Source organism: Acanthopagrus latus, chromosome 3, assembly GCF_904848185.1.
Source record: "Acanthopagrus latus isolate v.2019 chromosome 3, fAcaLat1.1, whole genome shotgun sequence".
Lineage (NCBI taxonomy): Eukaryota > Metazoa > Chordata > Actinopteri > Spariformes > Sparidae > Acanthopagrus > Acanthopagrus latus.
This window is the reverse complement of record NC_051041.1, coordinates 2658947-2680187: the sequence shown is the minus strand read 5'-3', so window position 1 is coordinate 2680187 and position 21241 is coordinate 2658947. Positions and strand designations below refer to the sequence as shown.

At 44.3% G+C, this 21241-nt stretch overlaps 1 protein-coding gene across 1 annotated transcript in view; it reads left to right on the top strand.

The window, feature by feature from the left end:
• Window positions 1-21241, top strand: part of grin2da (glutamate receptor, ionotropic, N-methyl D-aspartate 2D, a) — a 195360-nt gene that overhangs the window by 87903 nt on the left and 86216 nt on the right. Inside the window, exons 5-6 of the mRNA XM_037094042.1 lie at window positions 3710-3897; window positions 8637-8777. Of these exons, the coding sequence (XP_036949937.1) occupies window positions 3710-3897; window positions 8637-8777 (329 nt within the window). The remainder of the gene's footprint in view (window positions 1-3709; window positions 3898-8636; window positions 8778-21241) is intronic.

Genomic DNA, 21241 nt, shown 5'->3' with positions numbered 1-21241 from the left:
AACTGCAGCAACAGAACCGCTGATGTTTCCTCTGATAGAGATTGAGAGGAAGCATCACGTTTGTTTCACTAAATATGTCTTTCCACATTTGTCTTAATCCTCACGTCTTTTCTTTTTGTCTTTTTTTTTTTTAATTTCAAGATGGAAACATTATCAATATCCCCCAAATCTGTCCAAGTATAAAAGAAACCATCCATGCAACAGAAGTTTCATGGAAAGAACTTCCTAGACTATAATGGAGAAAATTAAAGGTATATTTTGTAACATTTCCACAGTAAAATGTCCTAAAACGACCAGACTTATTACTATATTATCCTAAACATTACCAATCTTCAATATCTCATCTGTGGACGTTTCTCTCTGAGTTAACGTGAGGCAGACTTTCATCTGCAGTGGTTTGTTTGTTTAACTCCTAACCTGATGTGCCGGATGGTTTTCCACACAGAACTATCAGGGAAAGGTGAGCACAATGAAAACAGATACCTGGCAGGTCACTGGGCGAGCGATCTGTCTATAACCTCAAACTTCTAACCAATCAGATCTACAGTTGAGGTGCGATGCTACCAGTAAACCAAACCAAGTTATTCTCACTTCATCTGAGAAAAGTCTCCAGCTCTGCTCTGGTTCTTGGTATATTCTCACTGATGTTATAGCAGCATGTGCTAACCAGCCACCATTGTTGTTTTCAAACCAGTAGTCGCCTCTCTCGTCAGTCTTTCCTTGTGAGACGCCGATCGGTTACACCGCTGTGTTTTCGGCCGCGGCCACGCAGCTTGAAGCCTGGCGATAAGGATGTTCGAGATCACGTAATCACATGAGCTCGCTAATCCAGCTCCCCCACCAGGTCGAGAGACACCTAGCTGCAGAAATTACACCACGTTTAAGACGGATAAGATGTGGCCTGCTGTTCTCCGGTCCCGTCGAGCCCAGTTGTTTTATATTCTTGACGGCGAGAGAGAACTTTTATCCACACGTTGTGTTTGCTCCTCAGGTTGCAGGACGGCACATGTGCTGCCAGCGACCTCCACAGTGAATTATCCGCCATTGTGCTATGATACAGCTTGTTGTTGTTGGGGTTTTTCTTACACCTCGTCATTGTTTTCAGACTAGCGGGGTTGCATGCCAGTTTCTGCATAAATCCTCCCATGATGCTCAGGCCTTTGATGAAAAAAGCCAAAGGATACAGTCTCATAATGTATCTGTAGAAGCATAATATTGTCGGTTTAGTGCTGAATGACATTTGTGAATTGGACAAGCTTTGCACTGAAGAGTGTATGCTAAAATCCCCTCTTCACACACACGCAAGCACACTCTTGATGTTGGAATCATTGATTAAATTTGGTTCAGCCTCAGCCGCTCTGTGATGTGACTATAATTCAGACGGAGGGAACCGTTTCCCCGCCGAGACTTTTTTTCCCGATCTCACCATCTCTTCCTCCCCCTCGTCGTCTCTTTCTTCCCTCTCTCATCGTACATTAGCATGTCTCACAAGCAGCGTCTGGATCAGAACAATCTGTGTTTCATTTACAGCTGATATTAGAATTACATTTCACCGCTCCTCCTAAGACCTCCTCGCAGAACATATACATGCCCGGGCGACCTGACGGCTCTCTGTCCCGGCTCATGCAGAATTATTAATCTTACGTGTCTTTTATGCATAATGTGGGAGTCACCGGGGAGGCCGCAGTGCTGCATGGGCCATTTATTTTACTTCAAAGTCTGCCTACACCAATTAGCATAAGGCAGTCGTCAGCTGACGATTCGTATCTCAACTGGTACGCAAGATAGCAGGCGTGCTGTTTTTCTCCTACATGTCTGAATGACTTGACTTCATCATCACAGGAGGACAAATGTTTGACAGATCAAGCTGTGCAGAGACTACTTATGTAACGTTTTCATTCAAACTTTGATATTAATGTTGAGTTTATAAAGTGATATAATGTCACCTTGTAAAGCAAATACGTTAGGAAGCGAGCAGTGGCTTATTTACACATCCAGCAGACACAACGCAACATTAGCATTGATTCAGACGCCACCTGGTGCATTCAGGTCCAATGACTTAACTCTGGCTCATACATTCACCTGAAAGTTCCTCACTTTGTGTGTCTGTTTTGTTGTTGGTTGTTTGGTTCTGGTCAGGTAGTGTCGACACGTTCTCACTCCCAGCTGCTCACATACGGCAGCTCGGTCAATGACCTCATCTCCAAATCCCACCAGGTCCGAGTCTGGTCCACCGTTTTTAAATATTCTGGATTCATGTGTGTTAAACAAACACATCCAAGATCTCTGTTACTGATGGCTGTCAAGGGTAGAAATCATGGTGATCCAGTGGGAAAATAAAATATCTTCTTATTTAAAAACATGCAAAAACAAAGATTGAATCGTAGTTGTTCTCGACTTCCGTCATTTCAACCTGGATGCTGACGCGATTAAGCTCTGTCACGATAAAATATGAAGACTCGCGAGGATCTAAATGAAATGTTTTCTTCCTAAATGAGACGTCCAACGTTTGAGAAATGAGTCACCTGCACTGACGAAGTGATTGATGGCACGGAATTATAACAAATCACTCCTGTTTCAGGGGGAAGCAGAGCTCCCTCTGCCTCAGGATGAGAGGAAGGGGAACACTTTTTATTTCATAGAGCGACAAACTTCAAGCCAAACAAACAGCATCTCTGTGTGCAAAGAGGTCTAAACATACTGACTGCTCAGAGGACGCGGCTGACAGGGATCGAGCGCTCGCTCGGACCTCATGCCGACCCCGCTTCCATCTGCTGTCGGCTGAGTGGGAGGCACCGGCGTCATCTCGCCGTCCCCTCTGACGCGAGTAACGCCAGTGAATGTGCGGCGTGAGACGGGACACACACACACACACACACACACACACACACACACACACACACACACACACACACGGCACGTCTGCTGCCATCAGAGCGCCGTTAGCGAGGCATTTCACGTTTTGACAAATTTCAGTTTTATAACCTCTGCAATTGTCTTACAAACTGTGGCGCAAATTTTCCCTCAAGTGCTTCCTCTGAGCAATCATCTGAAGCACCCTCAGCAGCAACCACACACACACACACACACACACACACACACACACACACACACACACACACACTGCAGCCTCATTCCTCCCCTCTCAGCCTCCTCTGGCTCCATGTTTGTTGTCTTTTTAATCTAACCCCCCCCCCCCCCACACACACACACACACACACACATTCAATCCCCCCCTTTTTAATAATGTATGAAGGGGAAATGCACACAGACCAATAGGCACCATTTTTCAAGTGCAGCTGCCTGTGTTGAAATAGAAAAAAAGAGAAGAGAAATAATAAAGAGAATCATTAATTTATAAGTGCACCAAGTGTTTTGATGTATAAATGAATATAATCCATAATTGTAAAGGAATCATGGGGGAACATTACGTGACCGTACAACAAGGAGGTGAGGAATGAGATGGATGTTCACTTTTTTGCCTCTTTTGTCCTCCACCTCCATCCCTCCTCTCTTTTTTTCTTCCTGCTCTCTCTGCTGTTCTTCCATCACATCCGTTCTTTGCTAATTACACCTTCTTCCTCTACATCTCAATCATTCGTTTATGCCTCTGTCATTTCTTTTTGATTGATCCCAAATCTATTCTTGTCTATTCCTTCTTCTCCTTCTCCTGCTCCGTCTGTCCCTTTCCCTCCCTCTCCTCCTGCAGGTCCGTCTGCTGTACTGCTCTCTGGAGGAGGCTGAGCTGATTTTCAAGGCAGCCTGGGCGGCGGGTCAGGCCGGGCCCAGTCACATGTGGTTCGCCGTGGGACCGGCCCTGTCCGGCCTGGGCCTGGAGGGGCTGCCCAAGGCCTTGTTCGCCATCCGGCCGCAGGGCTGGAGGGACGAGCCACGACGGTATGAACAGCTTTTTATTTATATTCATGCAACCACAATTCGCCTGGAGAGGGTTCAGGATCTGCTGCTACAGAACAACAGCCTCAAAGTTACAAGCATTCGGCAGCTGACAAGCCGCTGTACTGCTGGCCCGGCCCGACTGCCACCTTTTGTATCTCTGTAAGTTTGCAAACATTAGCTAACATGAGCCGGACTCCTCAAGGCCACAGCAACCAAACCCCTCAGTGTCCTACAAGTACCAGGGTTGTTTTCTGATTGACTGGAAAAGTCCCTGAAACGAAGCCAGCAGTATTTATTCCATCAAAGATAACACAGCCTCGCTGTAAATTTAATGGCCTTTTCACTCTTTTACAACTCCACCCGCTCTCGTAAAGTTCACGGCTACATTCACCGAACCTGCAGTGCTCGTCTGTCTGACGCCTGCAGATCTGCAGTCAGTGAACCTTTGTTTTTCTCATAGAAAATGTAAAATAATAATAATAATAATAATAATAATAATAGTCCCACTTTGATCGATGTTCACGTGTGCAGGATGCTGTGTGATTACTCCAGCTGTTAACCCGTCTGTTCCCAGTGTTACTTTCTTTTCTCTCTCTCTCTCAGTTGAATTGAGTTCTGCAGTGCCGAGCCCTAAAGCTGCAGAAAATCCAACCTCATGATTTTAAAAATACATGAGCATCAGAGAGAAAATACACATTCTCTATTTCATCCCTGTAGTACACACTGCGTTCAGCTCCTGTGTGGCTCTCCTGCAGCACGGTAACATTTTACGACCACCTGCTCTCCCCGTGATGTGTGCTCTGCTGCAGGGATGACCTGATTTCACCGCGGGGATCATTAAATTTTCATCTAATCTAATCTAAGTAGACTGACTGTGTGAATCCAGGTGAAAGGTAGAATCATTTATTGATTTTTGCTGTTACATCCAACCCTTGTCATGACAGAAAACAGAGGGAGGCAGGTTAGAAGAGATTTTTTTTGACACTTTACGAAGACTCTTCAATAATGCAGCTTGAAGACGAACATTTTGTACTTGTTGAATTTTATTCCGACAGAAATCTGAAGCAGCGGGGGGACTTTTAGGTTTTTGTTCGTCAAGTTTTCAGCTTTTCCACAAAAAGGTGATACAATCAATCAAGCTACTCACTCAGCTCCATGCAGAGTCTGTTTTCACACCATCGCTGTCGACTGACCATCACGTACTCGTTGAGGTGCAGCATGAAGAATGCATCTATGCTTGTGAAATTGGCGTCCATGCTCTGTAAGGAAAAGCCCAAATAAAGCAGCATACTTGTCACTACCATGCAGAACGTCACGGTTCATTGTGAAACACAGATGGACACCGAGGGTGGATAGTTAAAGGGATGTGACCGGTGCAGATGGGTCCCTCGTCACCAGACGAATGAGGTGCAGTCTTTCATGGAAATGTCAAGATTAAAAGCAATAATTTTGCAGAAAGCTGAAGCTGTTTTTGCTCTTTTTATAAGTGCTCAATGGGAGATGAAACACTTTTTGTGAATAACTTTTGATGGAGCATTTTACTCACAGTCAAGTCGAGCAGTTCCTGCACGTTGAATTCCCAGTCCCAGATTAATTCCCACAAAACACAGACTGGTTTTGGCTCTTCTTCTTGGTCATATGGTGTTTTCCAACTTGAGTTGATGAAGGATCGCCTGAACGCACCATTACACAATTGACAAGCGCACAGTGATTATTGGATACTGAGGACAGGACAGCTGTGTCCTCCAAATTCCTACAATTAAGTATTTAAATGAGTCTGGCGTCGTGATCCCGGCCTCCCCTCCTGCCATTTTCCAAACAGAATTAACATGAATGTATATTCAGGCATTGTTCATGTAAAAGTGCTAAAAATAGGCCCAGTGTGAAAGGGATGTTATTGGGATATTATATTACAGTCAGTTTGATTTGCAGCAGCAGCGTGTTCTCTGCTGCGGGCTTTATGACGGCTGCTGCTGCTGACTGAATCTCCGGAGAGCCAAGAAACATTTTATAATGTGGACCAGCAGTTTTTTATTAACGACATGCTGGCTGTGTTGAGGGTAAAGTCTTACTCCACTGCACCACTGTCAGCTTTTTTAGGTCACATGTGAAATTAAATTAAATTAATCAGAGCATGCACGAGAACATTTTTATTCACATCTCACCTTCATTAGTTCTCCCTCCTGGAGAGCAGCGCCGCCTCATCAGCTCATGTTCGGTACCAGCAGCATCACAACTTTTAAAAATGGTTGCAACATGTGGGAAGCTGTGAACCTCCTGCCGCTCCTCCTGAAGACACCGTGACTGTGAATGAATTCCCCGTGAAAGAAGACAGAATTTTTGGCACCCTGAATTCGAGTGCAGGGCACTTTTGAACTTTTGAACTCCTCTCAGCAGTCCTGCCTCACTTCTTGTCTTGTCCTGTTAGCTTGTTTGAAGTGGTAATGCGCTGAATTATGGAAGCAGGACTCCATTGAAATGCTTTATGATATGAGATCATTAGACAGCGTTTCCTGCCTGGCTGCAGCCGGCCGGATAATCAGAGCTACGGCAAGAATCATACTGATGATCTTAAGTGTGTATTTTTACATAATTAATCTTAGCGACATATATAATTCGATGTGAGGAGTGTTTGGTGTTTGTTTTTATGCGGTGAATAACAAATCACAGTCGACTTTTACTGCCATATTAAGAAGCAGTGCCTTTTAAACGGTCTCTTGCTTGTGCGAAAGCTTCCTGCAGATCAAAGCCTGATCTATTATTAAGTTGTTCAGAGACAGACAGCAAGAGAGTCTGCTAATATTTATTTATTGGAAATGGAAGATGCTTCACACATAAATACGTCTTGAAACGGGATGTTCAGCGCTGTATTGATGTTGTGCTCGGATTAGTTTACTGGCAACAGCTGCTTTATTTATGACTCTCCATCAGGAGCTCATTCACCGGCTGAGAAGTAACGTCCAATCATATAAATACAGGTGTGCAAGGTGGCCTTTATAACCTCATATACAATATATACAATATATAAGACACTAAGGCTCACTAGAGTAAATTCAGTCGTAATAAACGCTGGGACAGAGGGGATGGACATGGATACAGACACCGGTTGAACAGATACAAGTCATCCCTACTCTTGACATTTTCTTACCAACATATTGCAGCTCTCTACTTGTTGGCCCCCAAAATTTGAGTTTTGCCAAAAAATAGTTCCCCTTCCTAAAAATTCACCAAGTATGAAGTATTTTATAGTCGTCCAGTCCAATATTAAGTCTTCAATCTGACCCCGAACCCAAAACAAGTAGTCTCTAACAGATATTATGTACTCGGGTACTTGGGTGGGTTGTTTCTTGTTTAGATTCCAGTACCAAGAAGAATCTTAACGTATGTATAGATTCGTGAAGAGCAGCCTTGTTTGGACATTTGGGCTCAACCCCATTACCAGTTTTTACCCCTAACCCTTTTGTTTTTGAGTGCCTCCTTTGCCCGAGTTTCAATGGGTAGTGGCTGAAATATGACAACTCAGCCACACCTCACTGTTTTGCAGGTTCACGTACGGATGCATGGTGTCCAGATTCTTGTTGGGACAGGGTGAAGAGTTTGGGTTACATGGTCCAAATGGAACTGTGATCATTCCAGGACTGCCACCAGAGAACACACAAGAAATCACCGCAGCAGAAGACAGGCATATTAGAAATGTGTGGTAATGTCTTTGTCCGACCAAGTCTTGTGGGTCTGGTGGGGTTTAAGTACTCTCTGATCTGGACCTGGCCTTCAGAATTCATCTGGCACTACGATGTTGTCACTTGTAACGGTTCTTCTGATCTCCTCGATCAGTGTTTCAGCGTAAGACATCCAAATCTCCTCAACCTTCTTCCCTAACAAGTTGATCAGCTCGCAGGAAGTCTTTCACATTTCCGTACACGTTTGAAGTCTCTGCTCAACCCTTCGAAACCTTCACCTGGTCGATCGAAACCTAGATGGTACCTGGACGAATAGCTAACCAGCCTGTTAGCTGTTATAGATTTTGGGAGATATGAATTTCCCATCGCTTCTATATCCCCCCTCGTTTCTGTTTCAGTGGCTCTGTTCTCTCCACTGGACCACACAGACATCAAGCTACTAACTCCCAGCAACACATCAGACAAATGCATTTCCCAGAATGTTAGAGTATCCATTTAATACCCCGAAATCCTCTCAGCACACTCAACTCAGCTGGTCTGGATTCACACAGAAGCAAAGACCAGAGGAGAAAGATCTTGTTCTGATGAGTCCACTTTTGAGCCGATGATTAGACAGTTTGGATTCTGCTCTTTAGTCCGATTCATCACTTTTTTTTTCTCTCTCTGAGCAGCAGAGGAGCGCTCACACCCACCACCAGGACCTCATTTGTAGAAATTGGGCAATTCTACAGTGTTTCAGTCGGTGGAGACGTAATTACTTTTCATTTTGTTGAAGTCACACATAATTTAAACTGCAGAGATGAGAGTTCTTTTAAAATTTGCCCAGTTCAGCTTTAAGGTACCGCGGAGAGGAGCGCTTTCATTTCTCTGCATAAGTTCGGTGCTGTTAACTTTTAGCCTTGTTGCGTTTCCATTGTCACTGTGTATGCACTCATTCAAGCAGCGAGGAACCCTGACGGTCCTGAATATTTCCTGGACATCAGCAGTGTCGAAAAAAGACCTTTTTTTGAAAATGTCCCACTGTCTCTGTCTCACATTGTTCTCTCCTTAATCCTGCAGGCGCATTGCCAAAGGTGTCTCTGTGCTCACCCACGGGGCGATGGCACTGCGGAGGGACCAGGGATCCACCAGCCGCTCGCAGTACGCCGGCAACTGCCAAAGCGACGGCAACCAGACCCACAGAGTGCCAGACAGAATCAGGTGAGAGGGGGGAGGGGAAGAGGAAGGGTGACGGAGGGTGACTTTGAATTTTTGATGTCATTCACGCCGGCTTCAAACACGACGACAGAGCGAGCGAGCAAACAGTGAGCAGCGTGGAAAAGTAAACAGTGGCAGGCAGCTTTAACGAAGCTTCCACATTCAGAGCAAATCCAGAGCGCTGAGTCATGCCAGGCTGTTTCTGTACTGGTGTGATACAGGTGAGAGTCCACATGGTGGCTGCTGGTGGGTTTCTGTCTGTACTTGCTGATGCTGTTGGATTCAGAGGGCTGATTTCTGTTTACAGTTGCTTTGGCGTTACATGTCGGACTGCCACATATTTCATAACACAGGAGAGTTTGTTGATTCTGCGACTCAGCAGCACAGTTCAGGGTCACATTCAGCAACAATGTGGTGCATTCAAGTGCTGTAGGAAAGGACTGCCGCAGGTTGCTGCTATGTCTCTGAATTAATGCAGATGCAGATTCTAAGATGTTTGGCGTGTGTTGCTCTTCTGGACACTTTTTCAGGGAGCACCCCTGTGACCGACGTGACGTGCACTGGTTTTAAAACTGTGAGTCATGGCACAGAGTCTCTGGAGCTGCATGATTCATCTTTCCCCCACGGCTTTGTGTTTAAAAAAGCAAGCAAGAAATTGCAATTCTTGTAAAAAAAGGGCACCCAAGTATCGTGATTGTATTGAAGTATTTCCTCCCAGTCCCGCGTAACACCGTACGTATCCTCGTAAATAAATAAACGTCCAGACCAACATTCAAAACGCACGACTCTTCAGACTGACAGGTTGACTGTTACGAGACATCACGTGATTATTACGTGCTAACTTATTAAAAAATACCAATTAAAAGTGGTAACCTCACCCAACAGTGATGTCACGGGGCACTGAGAACCCTCAACGTTTTCTGATGTTCCTCAAGTATAAATTCAACTCAAACTGGCTCATTTTGTGAATTAATGTACATTTTTTTTGGCGCCTTCAGCTGTGGTTTACTGAGGATCATAAATAAAATGCTTGTCGTGTCCAAAATCAGAGCTTTTATTATTTTGTCTGGCTTGTGTTAGAGTGTGTTTCATGAGGCAGTGCCTGAATACAGACAGAGCAGATATTTAACCACAAATTGCTGCAGCCTCCAGACATTTTTTCCGATCTGTGTCACTGTTATAAACCAGGTACAGCACCACCGATACGTCCAATTTACATTTTAGACAATCTGCCGCATTCACCTCGGGGGACTTTAAATACGCGGCGGGGACGATGAGCAGAGCAGCAGCGCAGCAGAAGAAGTTTTGACTGCATGCTTGATTGACTGCTGCTGCTCTTTGGCTCGGCCCCCTGTGGGAACTGTTTGGAGGAGTCAGGTTTCTCTCTCTTCTCAGCTGTCAGGGTTACAGGAGCTGTCTGGGAACCTGCTGCTACACCGGCTCTGGAGAATTGTGCTCACATTTTCTCGTGCCGTTGTGCCGAATAGCACTCACAAACAAATTATCTGCAGGATGGGATGCAGAATATATTTGTGCGATGTGTTTCGTCACGTCGATGTTCAGGGAAAAAAAAAAAAAACGTCTGTGTCAGGAGACCGAAGCACAAGTGAATGAGAAACACTTTTTATTTTTTTCTTGACGTCAAAAATGCCCTTGAGCAAGGCACTAAATCCCTCACTGCTTCATGCGAACTGTGAGGACTGCAGCTGTGCTGGCTCACAGACCTCACACTGAACTCAATATGAAGACAGATGTTTCTGGAAGGATAAGGAAAACAGAACCGAACCCCTCAGGACAAATAAGACGTGAAACAACAGCGTGACATTAACTGGCATTTTAATCTGGAATTTAAAGGGAAACAGCTGAAGCTAAAATTGGGAACTTTGCACTTGTTCATGTGCAGCAGCACAGATGATGGTGATGATGAGCGTCTGCGTGTTTGTCTTATTGATTCACACAAACTTAATAGCAATGACGTCATCAAATCATACTTTACCTGTATAAGATAAACGGCTGTGATTGGCCCGTTGAAGACAAATCTGCAGGGGAATCTGTTTGCATGGCGGTCAGTCAGACAGAAACATCTGCAGATAGATCATGACTGATCCCATCATGACAGATTTGAATGCTGCAGTGATTTTTGTGTTAGCACTGATTATTGGAATATGTATTTCTGTGTGACAGCTCAGATTAAGACTTAACTCAAAACTCAAGAAACTTACTGCATGTATCTCTTCTGTTTGAGCATTTGTAGCCTGAAGGTATTTACTGTGTCTTTAAACTCGATCATACTCTGCTTTAAAATCGACTCCCTGTTGAGTCTGAACACCTGTAGACAGACAACACACTGGTTTATTCTTCTGGTTCTTCTTTTATCCAAATCTTCTTCTGTCCACTGAGTTTAACACTTAAACCTGCAGTGTGAGACATTTACATATCAAAGACATTTGAGCAGAATCAGTTTACACAGCCGTTCACCACCAGATGAATCTCTCTGAGTTTCATAGTGTACCTGAAAGTGTTGGCTGCGTGTGGTGACTTTCCTACGTTGGCAGGTGACGTCGGCCAGCAGTTAGTGGTTCGCCAGAGCTGAAGGTCGGAACAAAAGTCCCACACTGCAGGTTTAAAGTCAGCCAATGTGCTATTTCAAGTAAATCTCCCTCTGTGGCGACTTGTGGTAATTACAGGATAATTTGCTACTTTGCTAACATTAGCATAATCCACCATAAGCTACTGGTATAATGTAACCATTAGGGCTCTATCAGTGAAATCACTGGGTGTATCGAATTGAACAAATGTGCATTTAATATCTTCCGAATTCAACTTTCATTTCTGATGGGAAGAAAGTTGTATTTCTTCCTTGAAAATGTTACATAATCTCCCTTTAATGTTAGATGAGAAAACTGGATCTGTGCACCCGTCTCCGCTCATTAAACGGGTGTTGAAAGACATTCAGAGAAATGTAGCAAAGTTCCTCCTGAAATGTCTGCAGATGAGGCAGTTTGAGTGAGAGCAGCCACAACAGAGAAGCTCAATTAGAACAGTTAGTACCAGAAAATAACAGATTGGTGCAGATATGACAGATTGATGGCGGCGTCGGTGAAATCTTCCCCGCGCAGACAACAAGTGCGACTGCAGATGGATGGTTACCGCAGGTTGCCTGCCTGCTGCTCTTTAATGAAGTGAGGAGGTTCATTTTCAACTCGGCAAAACATTTCATGCCCTTCAGAATCTGGCTTTTGAATGCTCTCAATCAGCAGCAGGGCTGTCTGTCACGCTGACAGGCGCCGAGGCTCATGGGAGTCTCGTCGCGTGGCAGTGATAGTCTTCGCTACCGCAGCATGAATGACACCTGTAACACGTGAAGGGTTTTTTACTCTCTGCGGAGATGAGCACATCGCAGAAATGACTCGTCTCTTGACTGAAGTGTAGCTGACACAGAAATAAGAATCAATCTGTGGGTGTCATTAACGACGGTGTGGCCTCGTTTACATGTAAACATCTTTTATTCTGGGAACAGTCGGAGCTTCTCAATTCATAATTAGTCATGACTGCTTCACGGAAAACCTGCCTTCAGAGTGGATCCTTTATAAAAGTCTGAATAAAACATCTGTGGTGGTTCACCTGAAGCAGTTTAATTTAGCATGCTAGCTAACAAACTTCTGGATAATTTGCAAAGATAAACTAAGAGCAAGACTAAAGATCTGCTCAGCATCCTGAACACCCACTCACTGGTGCTTGTACTGATCAGGGATCAGCTAACACCTTCTGTTTGACTACATGTGTTAAATTTGCTGGAGCTGCTCTCACCCTGTTGCATTAACGTCACAAAAAAAGTCCCCACAAGTAACTCCTTCATAGTTAAACTGGAGAGGAGTGAGTTGGTGGCATTCAGTCCTTTAGTGGCACCTCAGGAGGCAGTTTGAGATGAATGTCAGTTCATCTCTAAGCCTTCTTGGCATCTATGCTTAACTTTAGATATCAGATATCTGATACAGCCAAAGGGCATGAAGCGGGAAAGTGTAGATATTGACGTTATGTCCCTAAAAACCAAAAATCTGTATGTTTCAAACACTCGTAGCTCGTTCAGAACATGACGTGTTAAACTTTCGCCCTCTTGAACCTCAGCTGGAAGTATTGATTGTTAGAAACATTCTGACTGTTGTTTTGTAGAAGTCACTGGATGTTTTGACACGTTTTCTTCGGTGGCTCTGGATTACGCCACAAAGAAGCGAGTTTAAAAAAAAAAACCTTTCAGAGCCGAGAAGTTGAATCTGATCCACAGAAAGGTCGACTTTCCTGCTACTAGTCTTTCTACTCGACAGACTTTTGTTCCAAATCCTGATCCTCCGGACGAGAAATGTCATGAGAGACTGGTTCTGTAAAACCTTGTTGGTTTTTTTTCGTCCTCTTTAATGTCTGGTGACATTTATAAACGTACCAGCGTAGAGCGATGTTGTGCTCAGAAACTGTTGGCAAAAAATGTTAATTTCCACTTCATGTAGCTTCATGGAGGTTACATTTTTGTAACTTATAATCAGAGAGCCTTGGAATCCTTTCAGCCGGCCGACCAACACTATGGACTTCATCATAAACTATTTTCGTTTCTACGGCATTACAAATTTGTGCTCTCTGCAGGTCAACGCGGTTAATGAATAGGAATATGAAAAGATTGTGATTATGGCACATAAAGGGGTAGCGGTAGAGCGTACATAACTAAATTCATGATTACGGTTCACATGAAAGTGTTAATTGCAGAGATGTGACTCCAATGACCTTAATTTGAGTCTTTCTACATTAAGGGCGCCTTCTTCCTGCATCTTGCTGAAGTTTGTCCACAGATCTGCGGTATTGTACATGTACGTCCTGCATAATGACACATGGTGGTAGTGGATTATGCTGCTGCAGCGCTTTCAGAAGTTCCCATCCATGTTTTGTGTTGTTTTGTGCTGTGAGTCCATTATAACGTCTCTCTGCAGGGCCGCTCTCCTCCAGGAAGAAAACCAATACATCCTTTTTAAGAGGCTTCTTTTAACGCTGCCGGCATGTTTGAAATCGAGCGGTGTATTCCTTAAGAGTTTTGTTTGAAAGGCTGATTGATTTTAACCCTTCTTCTGTTTCCCAGCTCACATAAAGCTCGTTATTATGGAACTAAACGCTTCACGCGATTGATGTTGTTACCTGTTGTGAAGCTTCTACAGAAAAAAAACGATTCCATGCAGCTCTTTGTTTTTGGTTTGAACACGAGGTAGTGATTCAGTACTTTCAAATCCATGACATCCTTTTTTTTTTTTTTTACACACTGAAGTAAAATGGTGTTGGATAACGGGGCTACACACTCGCCGGCGGTGCTCGTCTGAATGAGTGGGAGGCAGCGCGAATGCATGCTCAGCAAATCTCCCGCTGAATAATTAATCATCCACAGACAGCCAAACTGAGTTGATATTATGAATTATCATGTGGATTAATGGACTTTACGTTACGTGAAACATTGGGATACGAGACAAAGCTTTTACCTGGTTGTGTGTCACAGCTCATAAATCTTTGACCCTGAGATGTAATGTACAGTTAAAACAACCTCACACAGACGTCAGGGATCGTGTTTTTACACGACGACTCACTGGGAAAAGTCAGATGAGACAAAACGCATTTTAGAGCCTCCTAATGATCTCCATCAGTCAGTCTTTGTGCCCTCCTCCGACAGCTGAGACAGATGTGTATTTAACAAAGACAAACATAAAAACACCAGCATAGCTGCGCGACTGCATTCACCAAAGAAAAAAAAAAAAATAGCCAGAAATCCTCTGAACAACCAGCTGCTCACGTCTACACACTGTGGCAGCACAAATGTCAGGATGTGTGGACAGAAGGGGAAGGAGGAGGAGGGGGATGCATGTGAGGACGCGGAGAAGGCAGGAAATGTGTGAGATGGAGGTTTTTGGCAGGCGGAGCTGGAGGACAGCTGAGAGGATGGAGAGAAAGAGTAAAATGGAAGCTGGAGATAACGATGATGGCGATGATGGCGGTGATTTTGGCTGCCTGCTTGGAGAATTTAGCAGCTTCCAGCCATCAGATTACAAGACAACAGCGGCGGAGCACAATGTGAGCCGGTGCAATGAAATCAATTAACACATGCAGCATCACATAACAATGACTTTCAACCAACACAGAGCTGTAAAACCCAGGGAGGTTTGCTTTTTTTCCCCCCACATGCATCCTGTTAACTGTTAAGCTGTGAGAAAAGCACCAGCAACATTAAGTGTGTTTATGCAGCTTGGATTCACTCAGTTCCGGTGGATTCCAGCAGTGACATGTATTCATGGACGGGGGAAAAAACCCCCAAATCTGTCAAAATATCATTAGAAATGTCTCAAAGCGCTCCTGCTTTAAAAATCTGCTTCCCCAAAGTCTATCTGTAGTCGCAGTATGTTCCTGTTCTTGGCAGTTTTGCTTCCTGTTGTACTCCCAGAGCTTTGGATGACAGGTGATGGTGCAACATGTTGGTGAAACTCCGAGTGGCGCTGAGCATTCAGATAAACAGACCGAAGGAAGATTATGCCACCAAAGAGGTTCAGGACGTTGTATGGGTTTGAGGACGGCTGTACTTTCTTTAATCATCCATTCATCCATCATCCATCTCTGCCTCTGAAGCCTCCAAAGTCAACCTGACGAGCGAGCGAGTGTCGAGCTTTTGTGCTCGACTTTTCACAGCTTTTCCGGTGATTACGGCACTGCATTTACGTACATGGGGCACCGATACTCTGCTGTCAGGATGGTTTTCCAGGATGAAGCATTGTTTCTCCTGATTTTAGACTTTTGCCACATTTTCGATTCAGCCTCCTCCAAAACAAAGATCAATGGCATCAATGGCTTCACCTCAAGAGGTTATTATAGTTCCTATAGCCTCCGTTATATCGCAACTGGAGAGCATATTTAGTAAAAGGAAGAGCAACAGAAGGCTTTTCCCAGCGGAAAACATGTTTTTGCTCTTCTCTTGACCAAGAAGTAGAAGTTTGATTTACCGCTGGCTCTACAGTCGATCTGATTGGTTGAAGTTAGCCCTTGATAGACGATGATAGACAGATGGTTCATCCAATCACCTGCTAAATAGTTTTTGAAAGTGCCCGCCCTTTACCCATCAGTTTCCTGCAGCTACTTTCCAGGTGTGAAACAAACCATAAGACGTATCAGGTAAAAACCACTCAACGAAGTCACTGATCAGGCGTGTCCAGGTGAAAGCCTCCGTCACGCCCTGATTGAAATCATTACAGCTACTTCAGTCCTCAGACATGCAGAAAAGGGAGGCGAGACGGATTTAAGGAGGATTTAATGCCCTCAGACAGCTGAGACTCTGAGTTCAGTGTAACTGAATGAGTTGAAAACGCAGAGAGAAAGTCAGGCGACACATCAGACAGAACGAAGACAGAACAGCCAATAGCTGGAATTAGAAAAAGGGATTGGTCTTTTTGTATCTGACTGTTTTATTTGTATTTTAAAATTGCATATTGTAGCTCTCTCCAGATTGAAGCATTAGCTCAAATATAGAAGAATGACAATGCAGAATGTAGGACAGGGAAGAAAAGACGATGTTATTATTAACAGTTAATTAGAATATTGCGTTTTATTTCTTTACCCAGATGATAAAGCTTAATGTAAAAACCCAACCAGACAGAACAGAGGAGGGAGGAAGAGGTGGGGAGAGGAAATGAGGATAAGAAGGCGAGAAACAGGAGATGGAGAGGAGGAGAAGAGAGTTAAAGGTGAGGAGAGAGAGGGGAGGAAGAGGGAGATGGAGGTAAAAGGGAAGAGAAGGAAGAAGATAAGGCGGAAAGAGACCGAGGAAGAGGAGGAGAGTCAGACTGAAGCTCAGCCAGTCACCTCAAACCCCTCGGGGGACCGACTGCTCATCTGGAGTGGAGGAGTGTCGCACCACCCGCTCTCTCTGTCTCACTTTTTTTAATAACCACACCACGGTCATCTCCAGCAGCAGAAATTCATCCAGGACAAACCAGAAACGCCTGAATTCTCCCTCTGAGCTCTCTGGAAGTTCAGACACAGCGTCACTTTGTCCTTCGCTGGGAATTTTAATCTCCCAAATCCCCCTTTTCTGTTATGTTTTGATCTTCCTATCATATCGTATCACGTCGTGTTGTATCGTATCGTGACGTGGCGTATCATATTGTGTTGTGTGGTATCGTATCGTATCGTGTCAGCAGGACGGCTTTTGCTTCCATTCACTGCAGTCACTCGGTGTGTTCAGTGTTTGTGCTGAACGATGCATTTCAGTCGAAACCATAAATATTAAATATTCATGTCAACACTTGAACCCGCGGTGCTAACAGCTGACAGTCGTATTTTTCTGGTGTAAACATTAAATATACATGTAAGAATATAGGTGAGAATTATGTCGTGAATGTCAGGACCGCCAGTGTTTCAGACTGAGGACACTGAGAGTGACCATGAGTCAGTTTGGGACCTCAGACTGCATAAAAGCAAATTGGTAATTAGTATTACCAGCAGTTGCAATCACACTTAACTAAGTTTACTTTATTTTACTGTCCCCAAATTCTTACCCATGCAGGTTTTTTTTCCCAGTTTCCGTTGATGAAATGCTCATTATCGCCCTCAGCATCATGTAATGTTTTAACATCGGTTGGTTCTATAAAGAACTAAATGACAGTGTTAGATTGGGAGATTGATCAAGGAGATTCAGGACTTTACATCCGGTCACAGGACTTCTTAACGTCTCTCTTTTTTTTTTCCCTCCCTCGTTTTCACACCTTCCCATGTTGCTCATCAACATGTCTGCTTGTCACCTTCCCATCTGTCGTGTTTCCTCTCTCGCTCTCTCTTCTTTATGAGTGAATCACCTTGGTTTCCTTTCCTTTCAGTCGAGCTTTTTACTTCCTCTATTCACATGAATTTCTTTATTTCCAAATATGAATAAAATGAACAAATTAATTATCTTTTACTGTGAGGAGCAACGAATGGAAAGCAGCCCTCTCGGCTTATTAAAACCATCTTTCTGTTGTATGGCAGTATGAGTAAGACATTTTGGGACATAATCCAAAATAGACCTGTAGAAAAACCTTCCCTTTAACTGACACAATAAAGCAGAACCCACTCTGAAAATTACTTGAGTCATTACTGGTCCGAATACGACCCGAGGATGATTGGCCTCATTCCAACATGCGTTCAGTGAAAACAAACCCAAATGGAAACAAAAGGAACCAGCGATGGGAGCAGCATGTTGCGCCACCAGCTACACCAGCCAAACAAAGGTCCAGTACAGAGTCAGTACAGTTCACACTGAAACCAGAACCTGAATGGGTCGATGTTAAATTGTATATTATGACAGTTTCATGCTTGTGGTCCAAAAAACACTTGGTTGGGGTTAGGAAACAATCAGAATTTTGCTTGTAAAACTGGATTTGTCACCACAAACATATCTGGAAAATATCCCAAGGGTTTAAACATTGTCTTGAACAGTGGTCAGTGGCTTGGCAGCTAATACACATGTAACGTGAACTTGAAATGACACATATTAATGGAAGTTAATGTCAAGTTAAAGACACTGACTTTTAGTTTTCATGCTGAATATGAACGCTGGTCTCCTGGGGGAAAGTCCTGTGCTGGTTTGACCCATTCATCCACTCCAACCTTCTTCATATACAGATTCTGTTGCTCAATAATCTTCTTCACCTGACTGCCTCATTTGCTGCTGTAATTATTACCACAGCCGCTCAAGGTTGTTGCATAACAATGACCGTAGAGTTATAAAAGCAGCCATCAGTGTTGAAGCTGCTGTTGCTGCTCCGAAAACATTCTGCTTTTCACGCCTCTTACTCTTGGTTTACTATATTTCCCAGGATACCATGTAGGAGCACATGCAGTACCGTTGGGAGCTTGTTGGATTCAATATATGAAGTCGCAGGAAGCTTAAACGGTTGTGTTGTACCGGCCAGTGTTTCGGCTCTTCCTTGACTTCGGCGTGTTTTCAGGCTGCTCTCCTGAGCCGTCTGCTCTTACCGTCTCTGATTCTGACCCGAACAGCTGTTGAGTGTTGGCACACAATGTTCCTGAAGAGCTGACACCTTAATGTACCGGGAGCAGACAGACTTGCATCTTTTAGTCTCTCCGTCCTCCTCTAGCTGTCGGGTCGTGCCTTCCGCTGCGTACATACGTGACGCTCGTCCCCGGGAGGCGAGTAAAAGTTACATGACTCGTGTCCTCAACAATCAGGACAATTTATTGAGATTGGTACGAGCCAATGGGAGGGCAGGCTCGCAATGAGTTTGGTAATGTGTGCTTTGGGGGTTTTAAAAAGGAGGGCTGACTTTACTGCCTAATTATGCCAAGACTTTGTTAATGGATCTGCCCAGGGTAATGGACGCTCTAATGTTCCCCCCCTCCAACCCATTCGCTCTGACCAATTATGTGACGAGCTTCCAGAATACATGTAGCAACCTGTCCTCCTACGTCCAATATGCAGCACGCACACACTCTTAATAAATTATAGATATTATCATTTGGTTTAAGGTGTTTTTTTTACTCTATTATTTTAGTTTTAGGCCTCTTTTTTAACTTTCAAGGGTATGTTTTTGTTTAATTTATGGCCCTGATACAGAAAACAGGTCGGATCAACATGAATGCTAAGCAGAGATGCCTGCTAGTTACACATTTCCACATAAAAGCTCATCCCTTCTTCACTTGATTTTGCTGAGTTGCCTCTCCTGCTCGCTCTTCCGAGAATCTGAGGCTTTTCCCACAGTTCAATAAATCTAATCCCATTCCCCTTTTCTTCTTAATCACTCCTCTTCTTCATACTAGCTGTGAGGTGAGTTTTTCAGGCATGGCTCCAATGTAAGACATGGGGAAACAAAAATCCTTGTTCAGTGCATAAATGTATTTCAAAGTCCAGCCGAGGCTAATCGAAGGCTCTGGGAGTCTGAGTTAAGTGGGTTTCTCTTCTAAAGTTACACTTTTTGATGTGGAATTCACTTTTTAGATTCCCTGGAAATAATTTCCCTGCTTACATACGATGTGGGTCGAGGAACACAAGCAGAGTGAGAGTGATTGCAGCCAACAGTGACGTGTGACTGGTAGACTGAGTCATGCTTCTGCAAAAATCTGAATACATCCTTTGAAGGTTGGCTGAGAGATTCTGGAGAAAGACAGTCAATCGCTGAGTCTGATCGATGAGACTCTCTCCAGGATCGCTCACCCCACATATAATTAACGGTTCAGTTGACGAGTAAGTCGCGGATTGGAAAAGTTGCCGTGGACTGAAATGTCCCCCGTGCCGTCATTTTCTCTTTTGAATAACACAATCTCACACCCTGAATGAATCATGAATCTGCAGGCTGACGACTGGAAATGGACTCCTTTCAGATTGCAAGTTTGTCCCCGTGTTGTTTTTTTTCTTCCTGTGTGTCACATTCACATCATGAATGACCGTGTCACCGAAGCAGGAAACGTTAGAAAGGAGCGAGGTCACCGTGGTCGCCTTTCAACGTCCCTCTCTTCAGTCTCTCTTTTTCAAAGCTGTCATCAGCTCGAATGGAGACTGATAAAAAATACTCCCATGGCAGCTTTCAGAGCTGCAACAAGTGTCGTAGCATCGCCTCGGAAAAAGGAGCGAGAATTAACGCTTCCACTCTGACGTCATGTTTCTGCCGCAGCTGTGATCAATTCAGGAATAAATGCCAACAGTAAAATCCAGATGATTGTGGGTTATTGTTCATCTGATCGTCTTACTGTCACACTTCTTTCTTGTAGCTGCGTTTCAAGATCTCTATAACTAACCTCAGAGAAAAGCCCACTCGTGTGTATTCACAATCTCCCACTGATTGATGGATTCATTGAGTTACCGTTTGATTGATACGTTCATTCCGTCACCCATTAGCTCAGTCGGTTAGCTGGTTATTTGTCTTTCAATCTGTCATTCTCCATCAATTCCTCTCTCACGCTCCCTCCTTCCATCCGTCGCTTCCATTCATATACAAATCTTCCCCCCATCGCTCGCGCTCTCCTCTTCCCCTTCATCTCTTTCATTTGTCATCCCCCCTCCTCACTTATTAAATCACCCCCCCATCACCATCCTCCCCTTTCACTCCATCCAGCACTCCTTCCATCCATCTACCTCTGGGCTCTGCTCTGCTCTCCTGCCCATCCTTGTCTCCCATCTCGGCCGCGGTCACAAAGGCATCCGATGTGTCGTTTTGCATGTAAATTGGATAATTGGATTCGGACGCATTAAACTGCACGGTGGCAGGCAGGAAGAAAAAAAAGAGAGAGGAAGGAAGGCGGCGACCGAGGGAGCGAGGGCAGGTATCGAGAGCGACAGGAGGAGTCAGAGATTTCTGCAGGTTCACACAGTCGGAGGCATGTGAATGCATAAATACGTCAATACACAGATAGACTCCGATACATCAAAGACCATAAGACACAGATGCATCACCAGCATT